The following is a 24,770-nucleotide window of genomic DNA, read 5'->3' on the forward strand; positions in this document are numbered from 1 at the left end:
ACTAATAATATTCTTGGATTTTTTTTAAAGCTCTTAACATGTTTCAAATTCCATGAAGTTCGACATACACATCAGAGTTGTGGACCAGTAGATGGGCAAATTATTAAAAATCGGCGGGGAAGAGCGGCTAAGTAGTGCCACCTTTTGACAAAAGTATGGGTTAAGTTTTACCTACAGTCACCAAACCTATTACATATATTGTTCTCATTAAGCTGATAACTTCCAAATTTATAGTCAATAGCTCCGACAACAGGAAATTGGCTATTTTGGTTTGAATGTGGATTTTTTTTATCAGGCTCTGTATTTTAAACTACTACTAGGTTTGTTTTTTGTTTTTTAACGATTCACACCAAACTTTTTCAACTTGGTGGCAAGACATTAAAGAGGCTAAATTGTGAACGGATATTGGATATCTTGAACAGTGCTGCCATGAAGAGGGATTAAAGTAATATTTATTTAAAAAAAAGGGAAACAGGAAGAGTCTTTAATCGTCTAAACAATAAATTATACAACAATATAACTAATTTATTTATATATAAAATACAATTATTAGAAATAAACATTGTAAACAGTTTTCTTTTCGAATCACAAGGTATGCAAGTTAAAAATAGGCAGATTAGTGTTATCTGGTTGAAATAAACATTTAAACATAGTAGTACCAAATGATGGCAGCATAGACCTATTTTTAATCAGGTTTAAGAAATTGAGAACAATATATCTAAACTATGACACATGCTCTCAATGCAAAATGCTGAACCATTTAGTTAATGTGTTCATGAGCTCAAGGCTAGATTATTGTAATGCTCTACTGGGTGGTTGCCCTGCTCGCTTAATAAACAAACTCCAGCTGGTCCAAAACGAAGCAACTCAAATTCTTACTTAGAACCAGGAAGTATGATCATATTAGTCCAGTTCTGTCAACACTGCACTGGCTCCCTATTAAACATTGCATACATTTTAAAATCTTGCTTATTACTCAAAGCACTAAATGGTTTACCTCCCCAGTACTTGAGCGAGCTCTTAACACATTATACTCCATCACGTCTATTGCGGTCTCTAAACTCTGGCCAGTTGATCATACCTAGAATATCTAAATCAACTGCAGGCGGTCGATCCTTTTCCTATTTAGCACCTAAACTCTGGAACAGTCTTCCTAGCATTGTTCAGGAAGCAAACACACTCTGTCAGTTTAAATCTACACATAAACACATCTTTTTCACCTTTTCTTATTCTAATAATCAGTTAAATGATTGTTAGGCTGCATTACTAGGTCAGCTGGGTCACTTCCCATAAAACCTGATGTACTCGTTACATCATAAAAAGAATGGCATTTACGCTAATGTTGGTCTCTCTGTTTATTCCGAGGTTTACTGCAGCCCTGAAGGAGTTTTGGTTCCTTGCCACCATCACCACCATCACTTTTGGCTTGCTCAGTTGGGTACACTAAATATTCAACTATATCAATGATCTGGCCGCCTTGACACTATGATAATTTAAATGAGCTGGATAGCATCACCGTTTTCTCCAAAACTGTTGTACAGCCAAATCAAATTCTGTTGCATTATCTTCCTGTTAACACTGTGAAGCTGCTTTGAAACAATCTGCATTGTAAAAAGCACTATATAAAGGTGACTTGCATGTTTAAACAAGTGTTGTTAAGCATTAGCTTATTAAGTTTATGTTGAAATTGAATTAATTTAATTACATTTTAGAAAATATAATCTGTAAATGCTTGTATCCTCCTGGACATGTGGCTCATTTGGATATTTAAAATCGTTTAAAGCTTGTTTGTCAGTGCGCATTACAACGTTTTAACGTTCTAAAATAAAAATAAAATTCTCATTATTGTACGCACAACACCCCATATTGAAAGAAAAATACAGATTTGTTGACATTTTTTCAAATTTATTAAAAAAGAAAAACTGAAATATCACATGGTCCTAAGTATTCAGACCCTTTGCTCAGAATTTAGTAGAAGCACCCTTTTGACCTAATACAGCCATGAGTCTTTTTGGGAAAGTTGCAGATCCTCAGGTTGGATGGTAAATGTTGGTGGACAGCCCCTTTCAGGTCTCTGCAGAGGTGCTCAATTGGGTTTAAGTCAGGGCTCTGGTGGGGCCATTCAAGAACAGTCACGGAGTTGTTGTGAAGGCACTCCTTCGTTATTTTAGCTGTGTGGTAATTTATATTATATTATATGGTAATTTTTTTAGAGCTTCTGTAGTGCACCACTTTTCACATACTGTGAACAAACTTCAAATACTTACAGATCTCATCAAGCCGAACAACTTTCACACTCATAATCAAACGTCAGCCCAACACGAAGTTTTAGGAGGTGAATCACATAGCCTGCGAATATTGTGATTCAAAGTTATAGCACTAGCAACAGGAAGTGTCACTATGCTTTGCTTTCAAATGCTTTGAAGTTGCCCTCGTTTTTACCTGTTTTGCTTCGAGCTTTGTCAGAATAAAGTCAAGACATGGTAGAATTAGGCCTGCAAAAGGATTATTGATATATTAAATACTGTTGCCATGGCAAACATAATATTCTTGTATTCTTTTAAACCTCTTAACATGTTTCAAATTCCATGAAGTTCCACACACACATCAGAGTTGTCGGCCAGTAGATGGGCAAATTCTTAAAAATCTTCGGGGAAGATCGGCTAAGTAGTGCCACCTTTTGAGAAAGGTGACAAGGGTCATTGTCTTGTTGGAAGGTGAACCTTCGGCCCAGTCTGAGGTCTTGAGCACTCTGGAGAAGGTTTTCATCCAGGATATCCCTCTACTTGGCCGCATTCATCTTTCCCTTGATTGCAACCAGTCCTCCTGTCCCTGCAGCTGAAAAACACCCCAACAGCATGATGCTGCCACCACCAGGCTTCACTGTTGGGACTGTATAGAGGGAATGCACGTGACGTCATCGTCAGCTGGAGTGACTGTGATTACGCCCCGCTGAGTGGCAGAAAGACTGAGAGGCAGCACTGGTTTACAGCGCGAATGCAGCGTAAACTCACAAAACCTGGCCCGGCGCCAGAAGGGGGGTAGGGGGAGGCTTGTCCACGGACCGCATAGTCATCGCTGTTCTGAGCTTGAGACGGACTTGATAATAGCGTGTAATTTTCTCACTCAAACCACTGCCAACTGCTGCAGCTTCTGCTTTTAGAGTGAAACGCTGCACATACCTGCTTGTCTAGGATATGTAATCCTCTGTAATAATTGCATATTATCAGCGAAAAGGGGATAGCAAAAGATCCAGTGTGTATCTGTATTTGCACTCGTCAAATGATTACATTTCCAACGTGTTTTCGCCTCGGTGAGTAATGTAGCCAATCACAGACATGTTTGTAGAATTCTACAACGGAATTGGCCAATCACAGGTGTTTAATTTGGAATCACTCACCGCTCGAGCGTTTGTCCAGGCGCTGAGTTCAGTTAAACACGCGCAGCAATCCTCTGTAATTGCAGACATTGTGAAAATAAGAGATTCATTGTATACCAACGTCACTGTGGAACTTTGTGAGATTGCGTTTATTGAATGAGTGACAGCTGTTAGTGAATATAAAGTATATTACCACCACTACACGCTTCAAAACACTGACCCATTCACATATACATGCGGGATTCACTTGAAAAATGTGATGAATGACAGTTATAAACATTCTTGTCGAAATGAGGCTCCTAAAAATGTCAGGAAAACACGATTCCTGGCTGCATATCATTATCCATGGATCACTGAATCTTTGGTAAGTTGTAAGGATCGTTTGCTCTACTCGTGTTTTCCTCCATTAACTCCAGTCAGGCAGCAGCTCTTCTGCCACTCAGCCCCGGCTGAGGGGGCGTGTTACGGCGGGAAAGTGACGTCGATGCCCTCTATTGGACAGGTGATGTAGCCTAGAAATCTAGACCCACCCTAGCGGCAGCAAATCTGATCTGCCGTGAGTATGGTCTAGCAACTCTCAATTACTTCTGAGCTGTAAAAACCAAAGTCTGGTCAGGCCAATCACATCGTGTATAGAGTCGGTGGGCGGGGCTTAACATAACGAAGGCAGAGTTGTGCTTGCGTGCTTCTAGTAAACACAGAAGCTGGCAAAAGTCGGTCTTTCGAATCAGCTTTGACCGCGACTCTGGAAGACTTTAAGTCAAGCTTTTCTCTGAGAAAAGAACGGCACTGAAGTCATTCTTAAAAAGGGAAGATGTGTTCGGAGTTTTAATCTATCGAAAGTTTAATTTTTCAACTAGCTCCTCTTCACCTTCTTTATTGCTCTGGTTGGTTGTAGCGCTATCCAGTTGCGTGCTGAGGGAGTTTGAAAGACAACCGTTTATCATCTTGATGTGGGTCTGGCTTGTCAGGCTACAGGCGATGAGCACTGCCTGGTTTTCTCCACACATACCACTTACAATTAAGGCCAAAAAGTTCTATCTTGGTCTATCAAAGAATCTTATTTCACAGACTTGGAGTCCTTCAGGTTTTTTTTTTTTTTTTTTTAAGCAAACTTTCATGTCTTGCACTGAGGAGAGGCTTCCGTCGGGCCACTCTGCCATAAAGCCCCGACTGGTGGAGGGCTGCAGTGATGGTTGACTTCATACACTTTTTCCCATCTCCCGACTGCATCTCTGGAGCTCAGCCACAGTGATCTTTGGGTTCTTCTTTACCTCTCTCACCAAGGCTCTTCTCCCCCGATAGCTCAGTTTGCCCAGACGGCCAGCTCTAGGAAGGGTTCTGGTCGTCCCAAACGTCTTCCATTAAGGATTATGGAGGCCATTGTGCTGTTAGAAACATTAAGTGCAGCAGAATTGTTTTTGTAACCTTGGCCAGATCTCTGCCTTGCCACAATTCTGTCTCTGAGCTCTTCAGGCAGTTCCTTTGACCTCATGATTCTCATTTGCTCTGACGTGCACTATGAGCTGTAAGGTCTTATATAACAGGTGTGTGGCTTTCCTAATCAGGTCCAATCAGTATAATCAAACACAGCTGGACTCAAATTAAGGTGTAGAACCATCTCAACAATGATCAGAAGAAATGGACAGCACCTGAGTTAAATATCAGTGTCACAGCAAAGGGTCTGAATACTGAGGACCATGTGATGTTTCAGGTTTTGTTGTTTAATGAATCTGCAAAAATGTCAACAATTCTGTTTTTCTGTCAATATGGGTGATGTGTTAGCCTGACAAGCCAGACCCACATCAAGATGTTTGGTCTGGAAACTTAACATAGAGAGCTCAATCCGAGGGGCGGGATAAATGGTTGTCTTTCAAACTCCCTCTGCACGCGATAGGATAGCGCTACACCAACCAGAGCAACGAAGGTGAAGCAGAGCTCGCTGACTGATTAAACATTCGCCGTATCCGGTCGGCTAAACTCAGAACACATCTTCCCTTTTTAAGAATGACTTCAGTGCCGTTCTTTGTTCTTTTCTCAGAGAAAAGCTTAACTCCAAGTCTTCCAGAGTCGCGGTCAAAGCTGATTCGAAAGACCGCCGTTCACCAGTTTCTGTGTTTACTAGAAGCACGCAAATGCAACTCGGCCGTCGTCATTATGGCCCCGCCCGCCGACTCTATACACGATGTGGGATGATTCTTTCTGTAAAATTACGTTGAGCAATGATTAATCCCTATTTATGAATATATTAGCCTACTGTATCATTTAAACTGGTCATATTATATTTAAAAGCACATTTTTAGGGGCCATAAATTATCAATATGAACTTTGCTGAAAAACTAAAATTGATGTAATGCCTTCTGTCCTCCGATTGATAGGCCATACTTTTTTTTTTATCAAGTAAAGATAAACATTTACTGGACTGGAGCATCTTGGGTTTACTTGATTATTCATAAATATTTTTTATGTTAAAAAATAAAACTACTCTTTTTTCATAAAAAAAAAAATGACACAACAGGCTTTTGCTGAACATGTATTTGTCCATCTTTTAATTATCATCAGTTTGATGTGGTACTCAACAAAATAAAAAAAAATAAAAAAACAAGGTTGCATGTGTTTGTTTTATAAGTATCATATTACACACACACACACACAAACATATCAGGCGTTTATGGCTCATAAACGCAAATCATTGATAATTGAGAATAAACAAATCTTCCCCAAAAACACGTTGTTTCATTAACATGAAAAAGGGCTTGAGCTCTTTGAAAATGAAAGTGAAAGTGCCCTTTTTAATCGCACCACAGTGAGCGTCATTTCCACCGAGCGGACACGCATTACCAAATAAGCTTCTTTTTTCCCCAATGAATTTGTATCCTCAAAGGGGCAATGTATTAATATATATATTAGCTACTAAAATGAAAAATAGCAATACATACATTTTCTGATTTTTCATTGGGGTCTTGCCCTTCACTTACATTTCACATATTTGCTTGTGTGTGTTTTTGTATGTAAGCCTAAATTTCTATTTACTATCATGACTTTACTCTTTGTCCGGGACTTTTATTTTGGTGTGGTGTTGTGACGTCATACGGCCGCGCCGCGAGACGACGCGCTGTTGTGGATCAGCTGAAGAAAGGTTTGTGTTTTTAAACATTTAAAGTTTTCAAATAGATATAGTCTGTTCGGACAATTTTTTTAGTTTCACAAGCATTGCGAATTGATTATTTCATGCAGTATTATATAATGCTTTATCTGACTTTAACGAGCGTTATTTCTGTGAGTAACATAAAATAGAACATCTTATTTCCGTTATCGTGAGTCAGTTTAAACACGAATTCAGTCTCTAGTTAAAGTTGTGATGGAGAAACTTCGAGTAAACCGAACCAAGTGCTCATCAAAATGATTAAATGTTTCTCTTGTGAAGAATATACCAGAGGCGAGTAGGTCTGGCTGCAGATCGGGGCGTGGCTGCACGTGTCGCCCCGCCCACACCTACTCTGATTGGTTCAATCGTCTTTTATTGGCATGCACGATATAACGTGTTTGTATTTATAGATAGTGTAGGAAGGAGTGTTTTGAAAAGCTGTGCAGTTTTACATGAGGAAAAAACATTAGCCTGTAATTCGCAATGTCCCTGAAATAATAGCGTTGCTGAATTAAAGGTTCACCAGAAAAATGTATATTATCCCATGATTTGTGTATGACATTCTTTTATCAGACGAATACAATTATGTAAAAAATATATATATATAACCAAGCTTCCTAATGGCAGTGAAAGGGAAGTTGTGTTTTGAGATATCTATAAAAGTGCAGAGTTATAAAGGTGATCCACGCGGCTCTGGGGGTTAATCAAGGCCTTCTGAAGCCAAGCGATGCGTTCATTTAAGAAAAATATTCATATTTAAAACTAAAATAACTAGCTTCTGATATACGGCAGAAATATAACATCAAATTTATCAATATTTTTTATTAAAATGGCACAGCTTTTTTTAACATCTGAACATACACTCTTAACATAAGTCACAACAAGCATTAGATATTATGATAATCAACCACTATTAATGATATAACTTTAGTAATTAGAACTAAAACTGTTGTATGAATGTATTAAAAGCATATTTGTCATTTAAGTGAACTTTGGACTTGTGGTAGTGCTTAAAGGGTTAGTTCACCCAAAAATGAAAATGATTTCATTAATTTCTCTCCCTCATGTGGTTGGACACCCGTCAGACCTTCGTTCATCTTCAGAACACAAATGAAGATATTTTAGTTGAAAGCTGCGAAAGATTTCAAAAAGGCCTCCATTGGCATTAATAGTCAAAGCGTGAAAATGATATTTAAAAGGTAAAATAATATACAGTGATCAGTCTGTGGCAGGGTGAGTAAGTTCCCTCCCCTGTATAGAGTGACGGTCTATCAGCATTGGAGGCCTGTGTATTTAAAACCCTGTGTCCGCTACCTGAGGGTGTGTCACTGCAACCCCCATGGCGAGGGCGGCCACCATTCCGCGAGGGAATGTTTGGTCTGCAGCCCTGCGGTGATGTGTGTAGGCTGTTGTTACGTGTAGGTAAGCTAACGTCTATTGTTTGTCAGTGTTAGGCCGGAGACGCACTGCAAGCGTGGTGTGAGCGTGGCGTTTTCTGCTGCGTGTCAGCCTGGCGTTTTCTCTGTCATTGCACACCAGAAGCGTGTCTGACACGGCGCTGCTGCTGCTGCTATTAATGTACAGGGAAGCCCTATACTTCATGTTAAATATAAATATATTGCCTATTGATACAGCAAAGACAACGTCGGCAGTAGCCTATTGACCATACATATATATGGTATTGACGGCAAAATAGGCTACAGAATATTTCGTTCTGTATTGACAGATTTAATATTTCAAAATCGATAACCTATGTTGTTTTTTATTATTACAATTAGGCCTATATCTGCATTGATGTTAACCTACAGACTTTAAAACATGAAAATGTCATTTATTAATATGTATTCGTGTCAAAATGACAATCATCTTTCCTAATCTATTTTGCCTGGAAACTCTTCCAACACGCTCGCGTGAAAAATAGGCGTCTCTTCTGTTTGAAGCATGCACGTGCGTATCACGCAGGCAGTGTGCAAGCTCTAACCGGTAAACATAGGAGCCGAAATAAAAACAGACACGCCACGCAGCCGAGACGCTCACGGCACGCTTGCAGTGTGTCCCCGGCCTTAATATGGTGTTTGTGGTAACTTGCGTTCTTTAAATTCCAGTGGTTTTAATGTAAATGCGTGAGCCTCGGCGACTCGTGCTGTGAGTAATTGTACAACTATGCATTTACATTTAATCATTTAGCAGACGCTTTTATCCAAAGCGACTTGCAAAAAAGGGGAGAGCAACAGAAGCAACGAAACAAACAAGGCCAACAACCTGTAAGAGCTGTAAGAAGTCTCAGTTAATTAGCACAGTACACACATTTATTTTTATTTTATTTTTTTGGACAAACAAACAAAATGTAATGGATAGTTAAGTGCTATTCTGTATTGGTCAAGTGCAAATGGAAAAGATGTGTCTTAAGATGTTTTTTAAAAATGGCTACAGACTCGGCAGCACGAATTGAGATCGGCATTTCATTCCACCAGGTGGGAACGGTCCAGGAAAATGTCCGTGAGAGCGATTTCATGCCTCTTTGGGAAAGAACCACGAGGCGCCGCTCATTCGCAGAACACAAGATTCTGGAGGGTGTGTAAGTCTGAACAAGTGAGTTTAGGTATATTGGTGCAGAGCCAGTGGTTGTTTTGTAGGCGAGAACTAGTGCCTTGAATTTGATGCGAGCAGCCATTGGCAACCAGTGCAGTTTGATGAAGAGAGGCGTAACATGCGCTCTCTTCGGCTCATTAAAGACCACTCTCGCCGCTGCATTCTGGATCAGCTGCAAGGGTTTGATAGTGCATGCTGGAAGCCCAGCCAGAAGAGCATTACAATAGTCCAGTCTGGAGAGAACAAGAGCTTGAACCAGGAGTTGAGCAGCCTGTTCTGATAGGAAGGGTCTAATCTTTCTAATGTTGTATAAAGCAAATCTGCAGGACCGGGCTGTTGCAGTAATGTGGTCAGTGGAGTTTAACTGGTCATCAATCACATAACGTATGGTTATCCTTTTTGACTAATGTTTTAATTAGGTGAGCTAATCAATTGTTGTTTTAGCAGGAGAATCAGTTCCTTCACGGACGCTCGGCATAGATGATGTTGGGGTGACTGTCTCCTGCATGAAACGCGTTTGAGCTTGCGCTGCTGTTTTGTTGCTATTACAAGTCCGACTGTTTTATTGGCACTCGGTTTTCCCACAAGTCTGCTGTTACCACAGTTTCATCATCGTGCTGTGTTTAGTTTTATCTTCCCAATAGTAACTGTTTCTGAGATTATCGCCTCTGAGGTCTGAGCGGCCTTGTTGGCCGATCTGTTTCTGCCGACTGCCACCTGTTTGGTTCTAGTGGCTGTATATCAGGACTGTGTGCATTCAGTCAACGTATGTCACCTCACTCTGACATCGTAACTGGACTGCCAGAAGTCCGAGTGAATGCTAAGTGTGTTAAGTGTGAATTTGTCTTTAAAGGTGCCCTGTGAAAAAATTGAGGTAAAAATATCCAAAAAAATGACCTACACGCATCAAAAGAATGAGAAGAAATAAGGGCGATGATGTCATAAAAAAAATGTCAAGTTATAGTGCTGCAGAGATATCAACCTTAATTAGCAGTAGCATTACTAGCCCCGGCCCGACAGGTGTCGTAATACCAGTCTCGGCCATGGGAGGCGGTATGCGGGTAACATAACCACCAGCCAACCAGCAATACACGAATAACTCGCACGGCTTGTGGGCGTACTTGAACCTGATGTCAATCGTGTGGAAAGTACAGCCCACTACTTCAGTTCAGTTCAGGGAAGAGAGCAGACGGATGGCCGAAGCCCCTTAAATGAATCTGATATGATAAAAATAGCTGCTTTACCTGACCGGAAAAAGCGGAAGTGTGCGCGCCCGGCGACTGTGTCCCGTCCCGTCATAATAAAAGTCCCGGTACTCGCGAGCCGTTTAGAATAAGAGCCCTCCAGTGGACGAAAAGTTGCATAGTGCACCTTTAACTTAATTTTGGGATATTTATGACTTTTAATGTTTTATTTTGTATTCAGTTATTTTTTTTTCTGTTCAGATTGTCTTTCATCGTGCTGTCGTTTTTTGTTTTTGTTACAGGAGCTGGAAGTTTCTGGAGGGCGACGTCCTGCTGCCATAGTGTGGTGTTCACACCTAGTGCTGTGTGTTTTCCAATCTTCACGTGTGGTATGGGTGTGTATTGTATCACAGGAACGTTCGAAATTGGACGGTGGGCCCAACCCTCCAGATACCTCCGCTTCTGCTCATTTTGTATTGTGTGTGCCTGATGCAGATTGGCGAATCCTGCTCTGAAGTTTGTCTTCTTTTATTCAACATTGATACAATAAAGTGGTAATTTCTTATACATAGGACATGTCTCTCTTCACCCATATAGATAACGAGCCTGTGGTGTCTTAATAATAGAGAATTTACTTGGTATCGTCCCTGGCGAATTTCCAGGGTGGCGTAGTCGCTGAATTAAATCTCTAACTCTCCCTTTGTACCGCCACAAGTCGATTAAAATATTGATGTCAACTAATTATCAGCGTCGACGCAGGCAACTGTATCGACCAATCACAAACAGGCATAGCTTAGACATTTACATTAAGAAAACATATGGTCCCTTCAATTTATTCCTTACATTAACTTTAATTGGTTTTAAAACGGTCTTAAATTTACCTCCATAAAACCCACAGAAACCCTGATTGTTTTTTTCCACACAATAAATCTACATCCTTGAATAAGCAATGTTGTACCTCTGCTTCTGCTTCAGGTGTGGCCGACATTAGATTGGAAAACATCACATTTCATCTCATTTGTAGCTCAAATTCTGGAAATATCTGGAAATCTCTCCAGCCCCTGCGGTCCATCATTGTGTTCGACTTTATGAAGCAGGCTATATTAAATCGAGATCGCCGAGACCCGTTTTGCAACCAAATCTTTTGTACCGATTCCTTTTAAATCAACTAGTTCACAATAAATAAGATCTGATTAATTGGTGAAGTCGACTGATCTAGATCACACGTGCAGTAGCAAACGTCTCAGTGGTTTAATGATATGGTCATAGCGAGATAAGGTAACACCTGAATTTGTCTCAGATTAAGTGTGCTCTAGATTAAGCTCAACCTATTTAAATCTTATTTGTGTGACATTAGACAACTCTCTTAAACATTCGCTCATCAATCCATGCACTACTCTGACATACACCAACTACCAACACATTTTCTGTCATGTATGCCTATGAAAGGTGAATGAGACCATCAGAGTAAGTGTGGGGCAGGTGAATGAAGGAAACTACGAAAGGCTGTTTAATGTGTTGTCTATATATCATATTGAGTATCAGTATTGTATTCTTTTATCAGTGTGTAGTTCTCTGTGTGCTTTGGCTAATCAGGTGATTTAAGGCCACTTTGACTGACAGGAACTGATTGAGACACACCCAGAGATTTACTGTGCATTTATTCCTGTTTCTGCTCATTATTCTCCTCTTAAACAGGATTAAATTGTCCAAACACACAGGATAACTCCTGGAGAAACATCTGGGATTCATGTGACACACTCTTATTATAAAGATGGCAGTGATTAACCCGTTTAATCCCACCGGTCACAATTGTGACCGTAAATTTTCCTCGAATATTTTAGTGTTGTATTAAAAATCAACTTCTATTATGAAGCAAATTTTCATTTATAATACCCATTTAAGATGTCTACATGAGTTCTGGGCAGGTCTAACATTGCTGTATAGTTTGGTCGTGTGACCACACACACTTATTTCTTGGTACTGCCATCTTAGCACAATGACAATGTGAAAGCACAGAAATGACAGGAAAATTTTATGAATTAATCAAAGTTAATTTTTGAATAGCTCATTCATTTTTTGCACACATCATCATGAAAGGGTCATCTATACATACATATTGAAATTATATGAATACATAGTTTATTCTGCTGTCAGGATGCATATAAAAGAAGACGGTCACAATTGTGACCGGTAGTATAACACAGAATATGTCCCCTCTATGTCATTCTGTGTTATTTATATGAACTCACTCACAGATTGAACTGAAAACTATCCATCCGTCCATCCCTCCATCCGTCCATCCATCCATCCATCCATCCATCCATCCATCCATCCATCCATCCATCCATCGTACTTCTGTCTGTCTATACCTTTGTCTAGCTATACTTCTTTCTGTCTGTCTGTCTGTCTGTCTGTCTGTCTATCTATCTATACTTCTGTCTGTCTAACTAACTACACTTCTGTCTGTCTGTCTAACTATACATCTGTCTGTCTATCTATATGTCTGTCTGTCTATACTTCTGTCTATCTAGCTAAACTTCTGTCTGTCTGTTTATACTTCTCTCTGTCTGTCTATCTATACTTCTGTCTGTCTATCTATACTTCTGTCTGTCTGTCTGCCTGTCTGTCTATCTATCTATACTTCTGTCTGTCTGTCTATCTATCTATACTTCTGTCTATCTGTCTATCAGTCTATACTTCTGTCTGTCTGTCTGTCTGTCTGTCTATCTATATCTATGAGATATACCTTATAAACCTTATAAGATATACCTTGTAAACTTCCAAATTTCGGATTTACCAATTGGTGCTTCAATGTTCAAAGTTGCTCTTCCTAATATTTAGGAGTAATAACTACATGTATGTTCCTAGATCTTTTCAAGGTTTGTTGGTCACCTCTTCCCCTCTCTTTGGCCAGACACGTTGTTCAGTGAAGATGAACGTGTTACCTAGATTTTTGTATTTATTTCAATGGGCTGCAATTTTCATACCCCCAATTTTTTTTTTTTATTGTGTATCATGAACAATAGAAATAGTTTTAAAGTAAATCCTAATCATATCTCATTTTTATATGTTGGATATTTTATTGTTATTTTAAGTTTCAAACCGGTAAATAGGTCTAATAGAAGAATTTGTATGAATTCTGTCTATGCTGTTTCCCACCGGTCACTATTGTGACCGAGTATAAAACCTAATATTTCACTAACTTAACCAACATAAAATCAAAGAAGGCATACCATTTGTGTGTTAGGGAGGTCTAAGGAGTAAATTGCATGTACTCACATTGCAGGAAAAAATTTGGGATTAAACGGGTTAAACAGGAGAGTGAAGACATAAAGATTGAAGAAGTGTTCAGCGTGAAACCTGAGGATAAAGAACAGCAAACAGGTTAGTTTCATTCTCTTCTTTGTATCCTTATTGAAATGTAAGGTAGGTAATTTATGTTTGTACATGTGTCATCAAATTTGATTTTAAAAATTGTTTTGCTCCAGTGGACACTCTTTTTATAGTGGAAAAACTCCTCAAAACACACTCAATTACTACTTTTAAAAGGAAATAAGACTGAAAAACTTTGGGTGGCAGTAGGAGAGTTTTTTTCAATAATTGTTTCTTTTTAAAATATATGTAATAAATGCTGTTTATAATATTTATTTAACATTTTTTGCACATGTAAGCTAACAATATACAGAACCTTATAAAATTCAGAGGGTCAAAAAAATGCAATCATTTAAATAAAAATAACAGACAGTAGTAAATATTGAGTTAAAGCTATAAAGAAGTCATATCACTAAAACCTGTTGACAACACAAACCAAACTCTTCCAGTCTCAGCTATAACTAACAGTGTTTGAGGGCGGGGCAAAGCAGACGCTGTTCACCAGCAACCAATGGGCTGACATCATGCAAATTAGATACAGACCCATGTATGTTCTGCAGGAAGTGATACTGGAATTACTGACGACTCGTTTCAGTTCTAAATCACTTTGTTTGTTATAGGCCATAAAGTTAACATTTTTGCAAAAAATCCCCTGCAGTTGTTTTGTCACTATCCATAAATGTAAATTGGAATTTGTTTATTTTTTTAATCTTATGCTGCTGGTTTAGCATGAAACTTTATTTATGTTCGTTTTAGCAACACATATCTCTCGAACTGACTTTAATACACCGATCAAGCATAACATTATGGGGCTTGATGGGGCGGCAGTGGCTCAGTGGTTCATGTAGGATGTCTACAAACCAGAAGGTTGGTGGTTCAATCCCCGGTTCCACCTGACCAAGTGTCGAAGTGTCCGTGAGCAAGACACCTAACCCCAGCTGCTCCCGACGAGCTGGATGGCGCCTTACATGGCTGACATCGCCGTCGGTGTATGAATGGGTGAATGTGAGGCAAAAATGTAAAGCGCTTTGGATAAAAGCGCTATATAAATGCAGTCCATTTACCATTTACATTATTACCGGTGAATTGAATAACTGATGATCTCTTCATCACGGCTCCTGTTAGTGGGTGGGATATATTAGGCAGCAAGTGAACATTTTGTCCTCAGAGTTGATGTGTGTGAAGCAGGAGAAATGGGCAAGCGTAAGGATTTGAGCGAGTTTGACAAGGGCCAGATTATGACGGCTAGACGACTGGGTCAGAGCATCTCCAGAACTGCAGCTCTTGTGGGCTGTTCCCGGTCTGCAGTGGTCAGTATCTATCAAAAGTGCTCCAAGGAAGGACCAGTGGAGAACCGGCCACAGGGTCATGGGCGGCCAAGGCTCATTGATGCACGTGGGGAGCGAAGGCTGGCCCGTGGGGTCCGATCAAACAGACGAGCTACTGGAGCTCAAACTGCTCCAGAAGTTAATGCTGGTTCTGATAGAAAGCTGTCAGAATACACAGAGCAGCTCAGTTTGAGGCGTATGGACCAGTCAGGGTGACCTCTGACCCCTGACCCCGCCGAAAGCACCAACAGTGGCACGTGAGCATCAGAACTGGACCACGGAGCAATGGAAGAAGGTGGCCTGGTCTGAGGAATCACGTGTTCTTTTACATCACGTGGATGGCCGGGTGTGTGTGTGTGTGTGTGTGGCTTACCTGGGGAACACATGGCCCCAGGATGCACTATGGGAAGAAGGCGAGCTGGCGGAGGCAGTGTGATGCTTTGGCCAATGTTCTGCTGGGAAACCTTGGGTCTTCCATCCATGTGGATTAGAGCTGCAACTAACGATTGTTTTTTCTGTCGACTAATCTAACGATTATTTTTTGTCGACTAATCTAACGATTATTTTTTCGGTTAGTCGACTAATCTAACGAAACAGTGACATCCTTTTTAAACATAAATTTAAACATGAAATCTATGAATATATTAACTGTACTGTATTTCAAAGAGGGTAGTAAATCTGTATATTTTTAAATGAACTGAATGTAATTAATTACAATGTTTAATATGATTACAATAATTGTATTTCAGAAAGTGTAGTGAATGTAATTTTATTATGACATACAGAAAGAATTTTAAATCTTTTTAAATAATTCATTATTAATCACGTAAGTTACTTATGATTATGTTTTATTTAATTGGCTTGTGCCAAAAGTAAACAATAGCACTAGTATCTTATTTATCTATATGTTCACGTACACTAGGCCTACTAGATTACAGCGTACTGTCAATGTAAATCTAGTAGTTAATTTCAAGTCTACATGTGCATAAACAACTTCTAACAACCAGTAAATGTTAATTAAAAGTTAAAGTTTGCTTTATTTTCGCCAATGTAACGTTAACATATGTTTACAGTCTATACCATTAGCGGTTAGCGTTGCGATTATTAACTAACAATTACTCCCAAAACTAATTGTAATAATAAATACTTACACAGATGGCTCGTCCTTTTGAGTTCGGAGAGCGCCAGGATGTTTTCTTCTGAGGTGCTCGTGCATCGCAGCTGTGCTGCCGTGGTACGCCATTTCGCTTTTGCAGAGGGAACAAAGGACCATTTTGTTTGGCCTCTGTTTGAAGTATTCCCACACTTTTGACATTCGTGGTCTTGGTTTTTGTGCTAGAGTAGAACTTTCTCCATTCACAGGAGCAGAAGCCGCCATTACTCAAGATAAATGTGTGACGCGACGCGCCGACGCATTTCACGTACGCTGACGTATTTCCGTAGTCGACGTCATCGCGTCGTTGCAGCACTAATGTGGATGTTACTTTGACACGTACTACCATTTGGCATCGATATCGCAATGTATGCATCTGCGATAGTCACATCGCAGGATGTCCGTGTCAAGTATTGGGATCATAGTTGATCTGTGATCCGTACAAGATCCGTACAATCCGTACCCGGTTCAGAACACGTGATCCGCTGATTATTTACAAAGTTTAACCATCATAGAGTGAAAGTTTATAATTTACATGTGTTTTTAAGTCGAGTCCAAGAGGATTGAAACTCTGTTCTCTGTGCTCACACACAGAGCTGCGCACAAAGATGTGACATGATGTAACGAAGGGTGAATTCAAAGATCACGTGGATCTTTGAATTCACCCTTCATTACATCATGTCACATCTGAGGTAGACATATATTTCTCTCAGTTGTTTAGTTTCCTTATCTTTATATCGTAGCGCTGTGCTGCAGTTCTAGGGGTTCCCTCAATACTGTACGTCATACTCCAGGATTCCCTTGCCGTCAGGATGCGTAACGTAGCTTAATACAGAGATATAAAAGAACAAGCTCGCACCTTGTTAGGGAAGCAGGCTATACTATATAGGGTACAGGTGGACTCAGAATATGAACATAACGCACAAAAGTTTCGCGCTAAGCGTTTCCCAGTGATACCCATTTGGACTTCTCTTCTTAAAATAGGAGTCAATTGTCCGCTTCATTTCAACACGTACAGATTGTAGGCTATGTTGAGATCTATATGTGATTGCTGCGTGTGTCTTAACGAAAGGTATATTTTTTTCAATCAACATTAGGCTACGCCTCGCCTACACCATTTCGGGAGGGGGCGGGGGTCGCGGAGTTGAAGCCAACTTGATGCGTTGAATGCTCAGAGAACATTATAAAACGTATTCTTAAAATACAAATTTCTGTATTAATAAATGCTCATAGTAAATCATAGCATTTTGCCTAAAACATAAGGCAGGTACAAAAATAATCAGTGATACATTTGCGACCCCATAGAAATTAGGTTCGCAATGGCATTTCAAAAGGGTGCATATGCAACTATTTTGCTGGCAGTGTAGTTCCCTGCCTCTACAGTTACAGAAGGGATAACTGCATCAGTGTGTGTGTGTGTGTGTGTGTGTCACAGGGTGACACAAAGCGGAACTATTGTTGCCCAATGTTGTTTCCCGGTAAGATTGTTTTCAGTGTAAAAAAGCCAGGCTGGTTCCGGGTTCCTCCATGTTAACAGTCCGGGCGGGCTTAGTTGATGGGGAAATGAGCAACAGCTGTGTAACGAGCCCTGTGGTCAGTTGATGTGCTTTGAATACCTCCACTCTCCAGGCAACCTTGAAAGACCTACCTGTGAGATAGGACTCAAACCAGTGGAGTGTAATCCCTGTGATGCCCAGTGGTGAGAGGGTGGACAGAAGACTCTGATGATTCACAGTGTCAAAGGCAGCAGATAGATCAAGGAGGATGAGGACTGATGATTTGGAAGCAGCTTTTGTAATCCGCAGAGCTTCAGTGACCATCAATAATGCAGTCTCTGTTGAGTGGCCCCTTTTGAAACCTGATTGGTTGATGTCCAGATGTTTATACTGTGATAGGAAAGATTAAACCTGGTTGGCAGGAGAGAGACAGGTCTGTAACTATCTACAAGTGACTTGTTTTTTTAAGAAGTGGGGTTTCCTGAGCCTCGGGAAAATGCCAGTGTGGAAAGATGTGTTGATGATGGGAGGGGATCTAGAGGGCAGGTAGTAGGATGGCTGGAGAAAACTTTAGATACTTCTGCCTCAGTGAGTGTAGTGTAGGAGGAGAGAAGGTTGCTGGCTATAGATGTGGCTGATCTGAGTTCCGGTGTGTGGCTGAGAATTGACTGCTGATGGTTGTTTTATCAGGGAAAATATTGGCAAAATCATGTGGTTAAAGACGTGGTGGAGTGGGACAGAGGAGAGAGTTGAATGTTCTGAAAAGGTGCTGTTGTTTTGTTGTGGAAATATGAAGGGTTCATCTGAAAACGATGAGAGCAGAGATTGATACTTGATACTCAGGTCAGATGGGTCGGCTGAATTTTGCCATTTTCTCTCTGCTGCCCTGAGTTTTGTCCGGTGTTCACGGAGAACATCAGATAACCAAAGGTTAGAGGGAGAAGCTTGAGCTGGCCCAGAAGATAGAGTAGACCAAAGCTTCTCAAACCTGTCCTGGGGATCCCCCCACCACTGCACGAGTTTCCCTTTTCTAACACGCCTGATTCAACTCATCACCTAAAGCCGAGTTCACACTGCCCGATTTTTGCCCCGATTTTGAGTCGCCGACAGGTTTTGTGAAATCGCCGACAAATGCCCGAGATCACAGGCAAATCGGTGCTCATGCACGCGAGTGACAATCACGCAGTGCGAATAATCAAAGACGCGATCAGAGAGAATCGCCGATATTTTGCATGCTAAATATCTGGACCTGTCGGCGATTCAAACTCCTGCTGTTTGAACTGCATTCTGACTGAAAATTACATCGGCGATGACCGATAGCCAATGAAAGAGTGAGATACATGGCAGCGAGAGGTTCAGGGAGGAGTTATGAAGCAGAATTTCAGTATTTTAATAGTTATATTTACAATTCTATCAAACGGAAACAAAGGCCAAACATTTGCACATCCAGCCACAGCACATTACAAAATTGTTTATTTATCTCAAACTGTCTTTGCAGAACACAATCCTAGCTCCCTCTGTCTCTCCAACAATTTCTTCCACTATAATCTTTTTTCTTCTTCTCCACAAATCATCACACATAAAATTTTAAGCAACTGTTGTGCAGTTTATCCTTTTTAATAACAGTTCAAAGTTTTGTGCGAGAACTCCGGTCTGCCGCACGTGATCTCGCGTTGTTTACTTGTCACATCGCACGTGTGTTTGGGAAACGTAGTTTGCGCACCGGAGAGAGAGAGAGTTGTCGGCGATTCTTCCTCTTGTTCAGTCATGCCGTGTGAACTCCTCTGTCGTCAAACCATCGTGCAGTGTGAACACAGCAGTGACTGAATGATACCCCAGATAGTCATGCAGTGTGATAAGAGCAGTGACCCGACGAGTTTGAAAATCGTGCAGTCTGAACTAGGCTTAACAGTAGAGACCGTAAAACTTGAATTGCCCCAGGGCAGGTTTGAGAACCACTGGTCTAGACAAGAATTTAAAGTGGAAAATGAAGTGTCTGTTGCGGTATTCACATTCAGATGAGAATTGTGTGGTTAAGGGAAGAGAGAATGACACAACAGTAAAGATGAGATGGGGAAAGTGAGTGCAGGTTTCTTTCGAAAGTATCGGGTTGTGGGGTTTGTGATGAACAACTAGTAAGTTGTAGAGATATAAAGAAATGAACGGAAATGTGCAGAGGTTTCACAAAAATGTTGTCTGTTGATGGTTATATGCGTAGATTAGGTCAAGTTGGTTGCCTGATTTGTGGGTACCTGTGGTGATGAGCTGTTTGAGATCAAATGAGGCTAGGAGGAAGTGAAAGTCTGTAGCATAAGGCTCCTCTAGGTGAATGTTGAAATCGCTAAAGACTACAAGTGGAGCATCGTACTCAGGGAATGAGGACAGCAGCACATCCAGCTCCTCTACACAGGTGCCCAATTGACCTGGGGGAGGGCAATAAATCACTACAATATGTAACTTACTCCAGTAAAAAGGTCTGCGTTCAATAAAAGGTCATTGTCTGTACTGTCCACACATATTTACACCTAGTGTAAATCTCTATGGGTTAACTTGTATTTGCTTTTGTTTTGCTTTAGACCGGATGCAGCTGAAAGAGGAGCGTCAAGAACTGGAGGAAGTTGAAGTTAAAATTGAGAATGAGAAAGATCATGATTTCAAAACTGGAGAAAAATCCTTTAGTTGCTCAACAACTAAAAAGGTGTCCTCAGGTAAGACAGAAACTAAAAGTGATTTCACCTGCAAACAGTGTGGGAAAAGTTTTACTCGAAAGTCAAACCTTAATGTCCACATGAGAATTCACACCGGAGAGAAGCCGTTCACCTGCCAACAGTGTGGAAACAGTTTCAGTCGTAAATCAAGCCTTGAAATCCATATGAGAGATCACACAGGAGAAAACCCTTTCGTCTGCCAACAGTGTGGGAAGAGTTTCACTCAAAAATCAGGCCTTAATATCCACATGAGAGATCACACTGGAGAAGTCTCGTTCACCTGCGATCTGTGTGGGAAGTGCTTCTCACGAAAAGAAAATCTTCAGATTCACATGAGAATTCACACCGGAGAGAAGCTGTTCACATGTGATCAGTGCGGAAAGAGTTTTTCACTTAAAGGACTCATTAAGGACCACATGAGAATTCATCCATGTGCCTCGGAGAATGAGCTGTTTAATATTTCATCAGTGTGGAAGGAGTTTCACAGAAAGAAAACAGCTTAAGGATCATGTAGGTACTCACACTGGAGAGAAGACTTTGCAAATCTTTTCTCGAAAGATACTTAAATATTCTAAGTCTACCAAGAGATTTAGAAAGGAGAGCAATTAAAAAAATCTCCAGTACATAAAAAAAGTGATTTAATCTTGTCCAGTTGTCAGAGATGTTTTATTTTGCAATCACGCTTAAAGATACACTTCATTTTCTTTTATATTTTTAACAGTCTAAATGATAGATAATCTTGTCTTGCTATGAAATGCTACAATGTAAATGGAGAAATTACAAATAAAAGAACAATCTGTATAAAATAATGAACATTGCCACTCTTATGTCCTCCCCCTTTCTCTGTCCACTGAGTCGCTGTGCAATGTGACGGCAACTTACCATAATCAAAATTTGCAGTCTGTCTAACGCTGCGCTTACACTATATTGCCAAAAAGTATTGGGATTCATTGATTTCAGGTGTTAAAATCACTTCCATGGCCACAAGTGTATTGATCACCTAGACATGCAGTGTAAGAATACAGAAGGTAGTCTGCCAGAAGCTAGATATTTTACTTTTTATCATGTTAAATTTGGATATTTTGCTCACACAAACCCATCAATTTGCTTCAGGCCTTTAATAACCGTCTGGAGCCGTAAATTGAATTAATTTTATAATACAAACTCGATTCCAAACAAGTTAGGAAACTGCACAATTTGTGAATAAAACCAGAATGCAATAATGTGGAAGTGTCAAATTTCAATATTTTATTCAGAATGCAACATAGCTAATGTTTAAACTGAGAAAATGTATAATTTTAAGGTAAAAATTATTTGATTTTAAATTTCATGGCATCAACACATCTCAAAAAAGTTGAGCTAGGCCATGTTTACCCCTGTGTGGCATCCCCTCTTCTTTTTATATCAGTCTGCAAACGTCTGAGGACTGAGGAGACGAGCTGCTCAAGTTTAGGAATAGGAATGTTGTCCCATTCTTGTCTTACACAGGCTTCTAGTTGCTCAACTGTCTTAGGTCTTCTTTATCGCATCTTCCTCTTTATGATGCGCCAAATGTTTTCTATGTGTGAAAGATCTGGACTGCAGGCTGGCCATTTCAGAACCCAGATCCTCCTTCAACACGCATCCAGTGGTTTTCAAACTTTTTTAAGAGCGACCCTCTTTTTTGTTGTTGTTGTCGCGACCCATATGCCTACAACCATTTACATTCAAATAAGTCATGCCAAGCATGGGCCATTTGACTGTATTCTCCCTTAAACCAGTAGATGGCACATGCTCAGCACTTTTCCACACAACCGCTTTTGATCTTGACACGTTCGCAACGCAAAGTTGATTCGTCAATAATTTGATAGCTAAGCCTATATGGGACGCTAATTAACTGGTTAACCTTTAACCAACAAGAATTTTGAGAGGTAGAGAAAAACAGGTAAGTCACGTATAAGTCGCATTTGATTGCATTCAGAAATAATGCCAGTAAGTAAAGCTAAATAACACTACTTAACATTTTAAGCACAACTAACATAGCTAGGTTATTTTAGTTCCCGTCACTCCACAACAAATCCTTCAAATTTAACGGTATTCAGAACAGATCAAGAGTTAAATAATATTAGAAGTCTAACTATAAAGTCAAAACGAAATAATTGAGGAACTTAAAGTAACGAAACCTAACTCCCTCATTCGAGTCCAAGTGTTTCCATATTCGCAATGGATTTGGATGCTAAACCATTTTTTATCATTGGCTTTTTTAGGCACTTCACTCACTGCACCCAATAGGACTCTTTATGGGGAAAAAAAATCATCCGCTACACATGCACAAAAATGGGAATAGAGACCTGCACTGCCGTGGTACTCATGGGACCAAACGCATAGAGTGCGGCGCGGGTCGCAGGTCTAGATTTGATGGATGAGTGCGGGCGGTAAGATAGCTAACGTTTACTCGTGTGTGTGCGGATTGCAGGAGAATAAAACTATTTGCGGGACTCCCGCAAAATAGAAATATCTAAAAATAAAACATCTAGAAACAAATAAATTGTTATTCATCTATTGCAAAAAAAAATACAAAACAAGAACAACTATAAAATAAAAACGATTTACAGGCGCAAGCATAGGCAGAGTTTCTGTTTATAACATGTTTTTTGCTGCGTTGTGCAATGTAACCAATATGTGTTTATTTCTAGAACGCAATGGCCCAACAGAAGCATTTAAGATAGAATCCACTCACCGCTTAAGTTCTGTATGCTGGCAAATCCTCTGATTATAACAAAGAAAGTGTATACATTATGGAAGATTCATTGTGTAGTATTGTTTTATTGATAACATTGTTAAAAATTGCAAAGCGTTTACTTACATTGTGCTATTGCAAATTAAAGAAAACAAGATTTGCTTTCTGTCTTCTGGGTTTCCATTCCGTGATGGAGGAGCGCCGCGCCTCACGATAATGAACCAAACACAGCAGCTACTGTCACATTTCTTTCTTTCTTTTCTTTTTTTAGTGTTAATCTGTTAATTATTTAAGTCAAATATATTTAATGTATTTATTTATTTTATATAAGGCCTATAGACTGATTTTATGAAAAATATTTTATTTTTATTTTTTAATGTAACTCCATTTTCCTTACTTCCTGGCGACCCATTTTTTAAGTCTCAGGGTTTGAAAACCACTGATATAATTGATGCAGTGTGTGGTCTGGTATTGTCATGTTTGAAAATGCAAGGTCTTCCCTGAAAGAGACAACATCAGGATGGAGCATATGTTGTTCTAGAACTGGGATATACCTTTCAGCATTGATGGTGCCTTTCCAGATGTGTAAGCTGCCCATGCCACACACACTCATGAACCCCAGACCATCAGAGATGCAGCTTCTGAACGGAGCGCTGAGAACAGCTTGGGTTATCCTTGTCCTCTTTAGTCCGCTCCAAGCAGGACTCGAACCCTGTCCACCGGCATGAGTCAAATGCTTATTTGGCAGTGTGACACCCTAAAAGGTCAATTTTGTGATTCTTGGGGCAAAAACATTTATTTTCTTGAATTTGTTCATTTTAATAGAGCATTGTTTGGGTCTGTGGGATCGGGACTTTTATTTTAAAAAGTGAACCGAATATTTGTATAGAGGAGCTGTATTGCCCCGGCCAGGGTTACCATATTTGGCGGTTTCGCAATCTATTTTGTAGGCAAAAATGGGTTTGGGCGGGTGGATAAAAATTGTGTTGGTTTTAGATCAGTGCTGCGGGTAGCCGAAACACCGGCACATCAGATCCTTCTTCCTGCGACCTCTGTTCAACAGGCAGCAGTCTCTCTCACACACACACACACACACACACACACACACACTACAGGCTCTGGCCTGCCTGATGTGCTTTGTGTAGAGATGGCCCGCCATGCACAAATGTTCTGCTTCTGCAAAGAGCGCATGGACACATGTTGTCTAAATAATATGGTCAGCGCGATTTTCATGTAATGTTATTCATGAATATGCATGTTTCATGTATTTGAAATAATTTAAATGCTAAAGTGGGTTATTTTGTATATCCATATATCCACTCAATGTTTTCATGTTAGGCTTTTGTTCCAAGCGACTTTTATTGACAATAAACACTTATTGATTGCCTAAGTTAATCACATTATTTTCCGTGACATAAGCTTATAGTTTAATAGTATAATAGTCAGACTGAGGACGCTTTTGCGTACTTTCCGGTTTCCTTTTTTAAACCAGAAATAAAATATGGAAACGCAGTTTCTTTTTTTTATTTTCACTGATTAATAGAATTAGCAGATACAAGGTAATTGTCTTAAATAATAATTAATAATATTAATATTTTTTTCTTAAGTAATATTAAAAATAATATACCTAAATTATTTATAACTTTTTTTGTTTTTTTTAAGTGCCCACAGCAGTGCTTTTTCTTCTG

General features: G+C 39.9%; 1 protein-coding gene across 1 annotated transcript in view; it reads left to right on the forward strand.

Annotated features, from left to right (window-relative positions):
- LOC137075797 (oocyte zinc finger protein XlCOF6-like) overlaps positions 1–21,190 on the forward strand; it is a 39,455-nt gene extending 18,265 nt beyond the window's left edge. The window contains exons 4-6 of the mRNA XM_067444752.1: positions 9,881–9,952; positions 13,593–13,690; positions 20,232–21,190. Coding sequence (XP_067300853.1) covers positions 9,881–9,952; positions 13,593–13,690; positions 20,232–20,866 — 805 coding nt within the window. The 3' untranslated portion in view covers positions 20,867–21,190. The remainder of the gene's footprint in view (positions 1–9,880; positions 9,953–13,592; positions 13,691–20,231) is intronic.
- Positions 21,191–24,770: the final 3,580 nt, after the last annotated feature.

The sequence above is a fragment of the Pseudorasbora parva genome, chromosome 5, assembly GCF_024679245.1.
Source record: "Pseudorasbora parva isolate DD20220531a chromosome 5, ASM2467924v1, whole genome shotgun sequence".
Classification (NCBI taxonomy): Eukaryota; Metazoa; Chordata; class Actinopteri; order Cypriniformes; family Gobionidae; genus Pseudorasbora; species Pseudorasbora parva.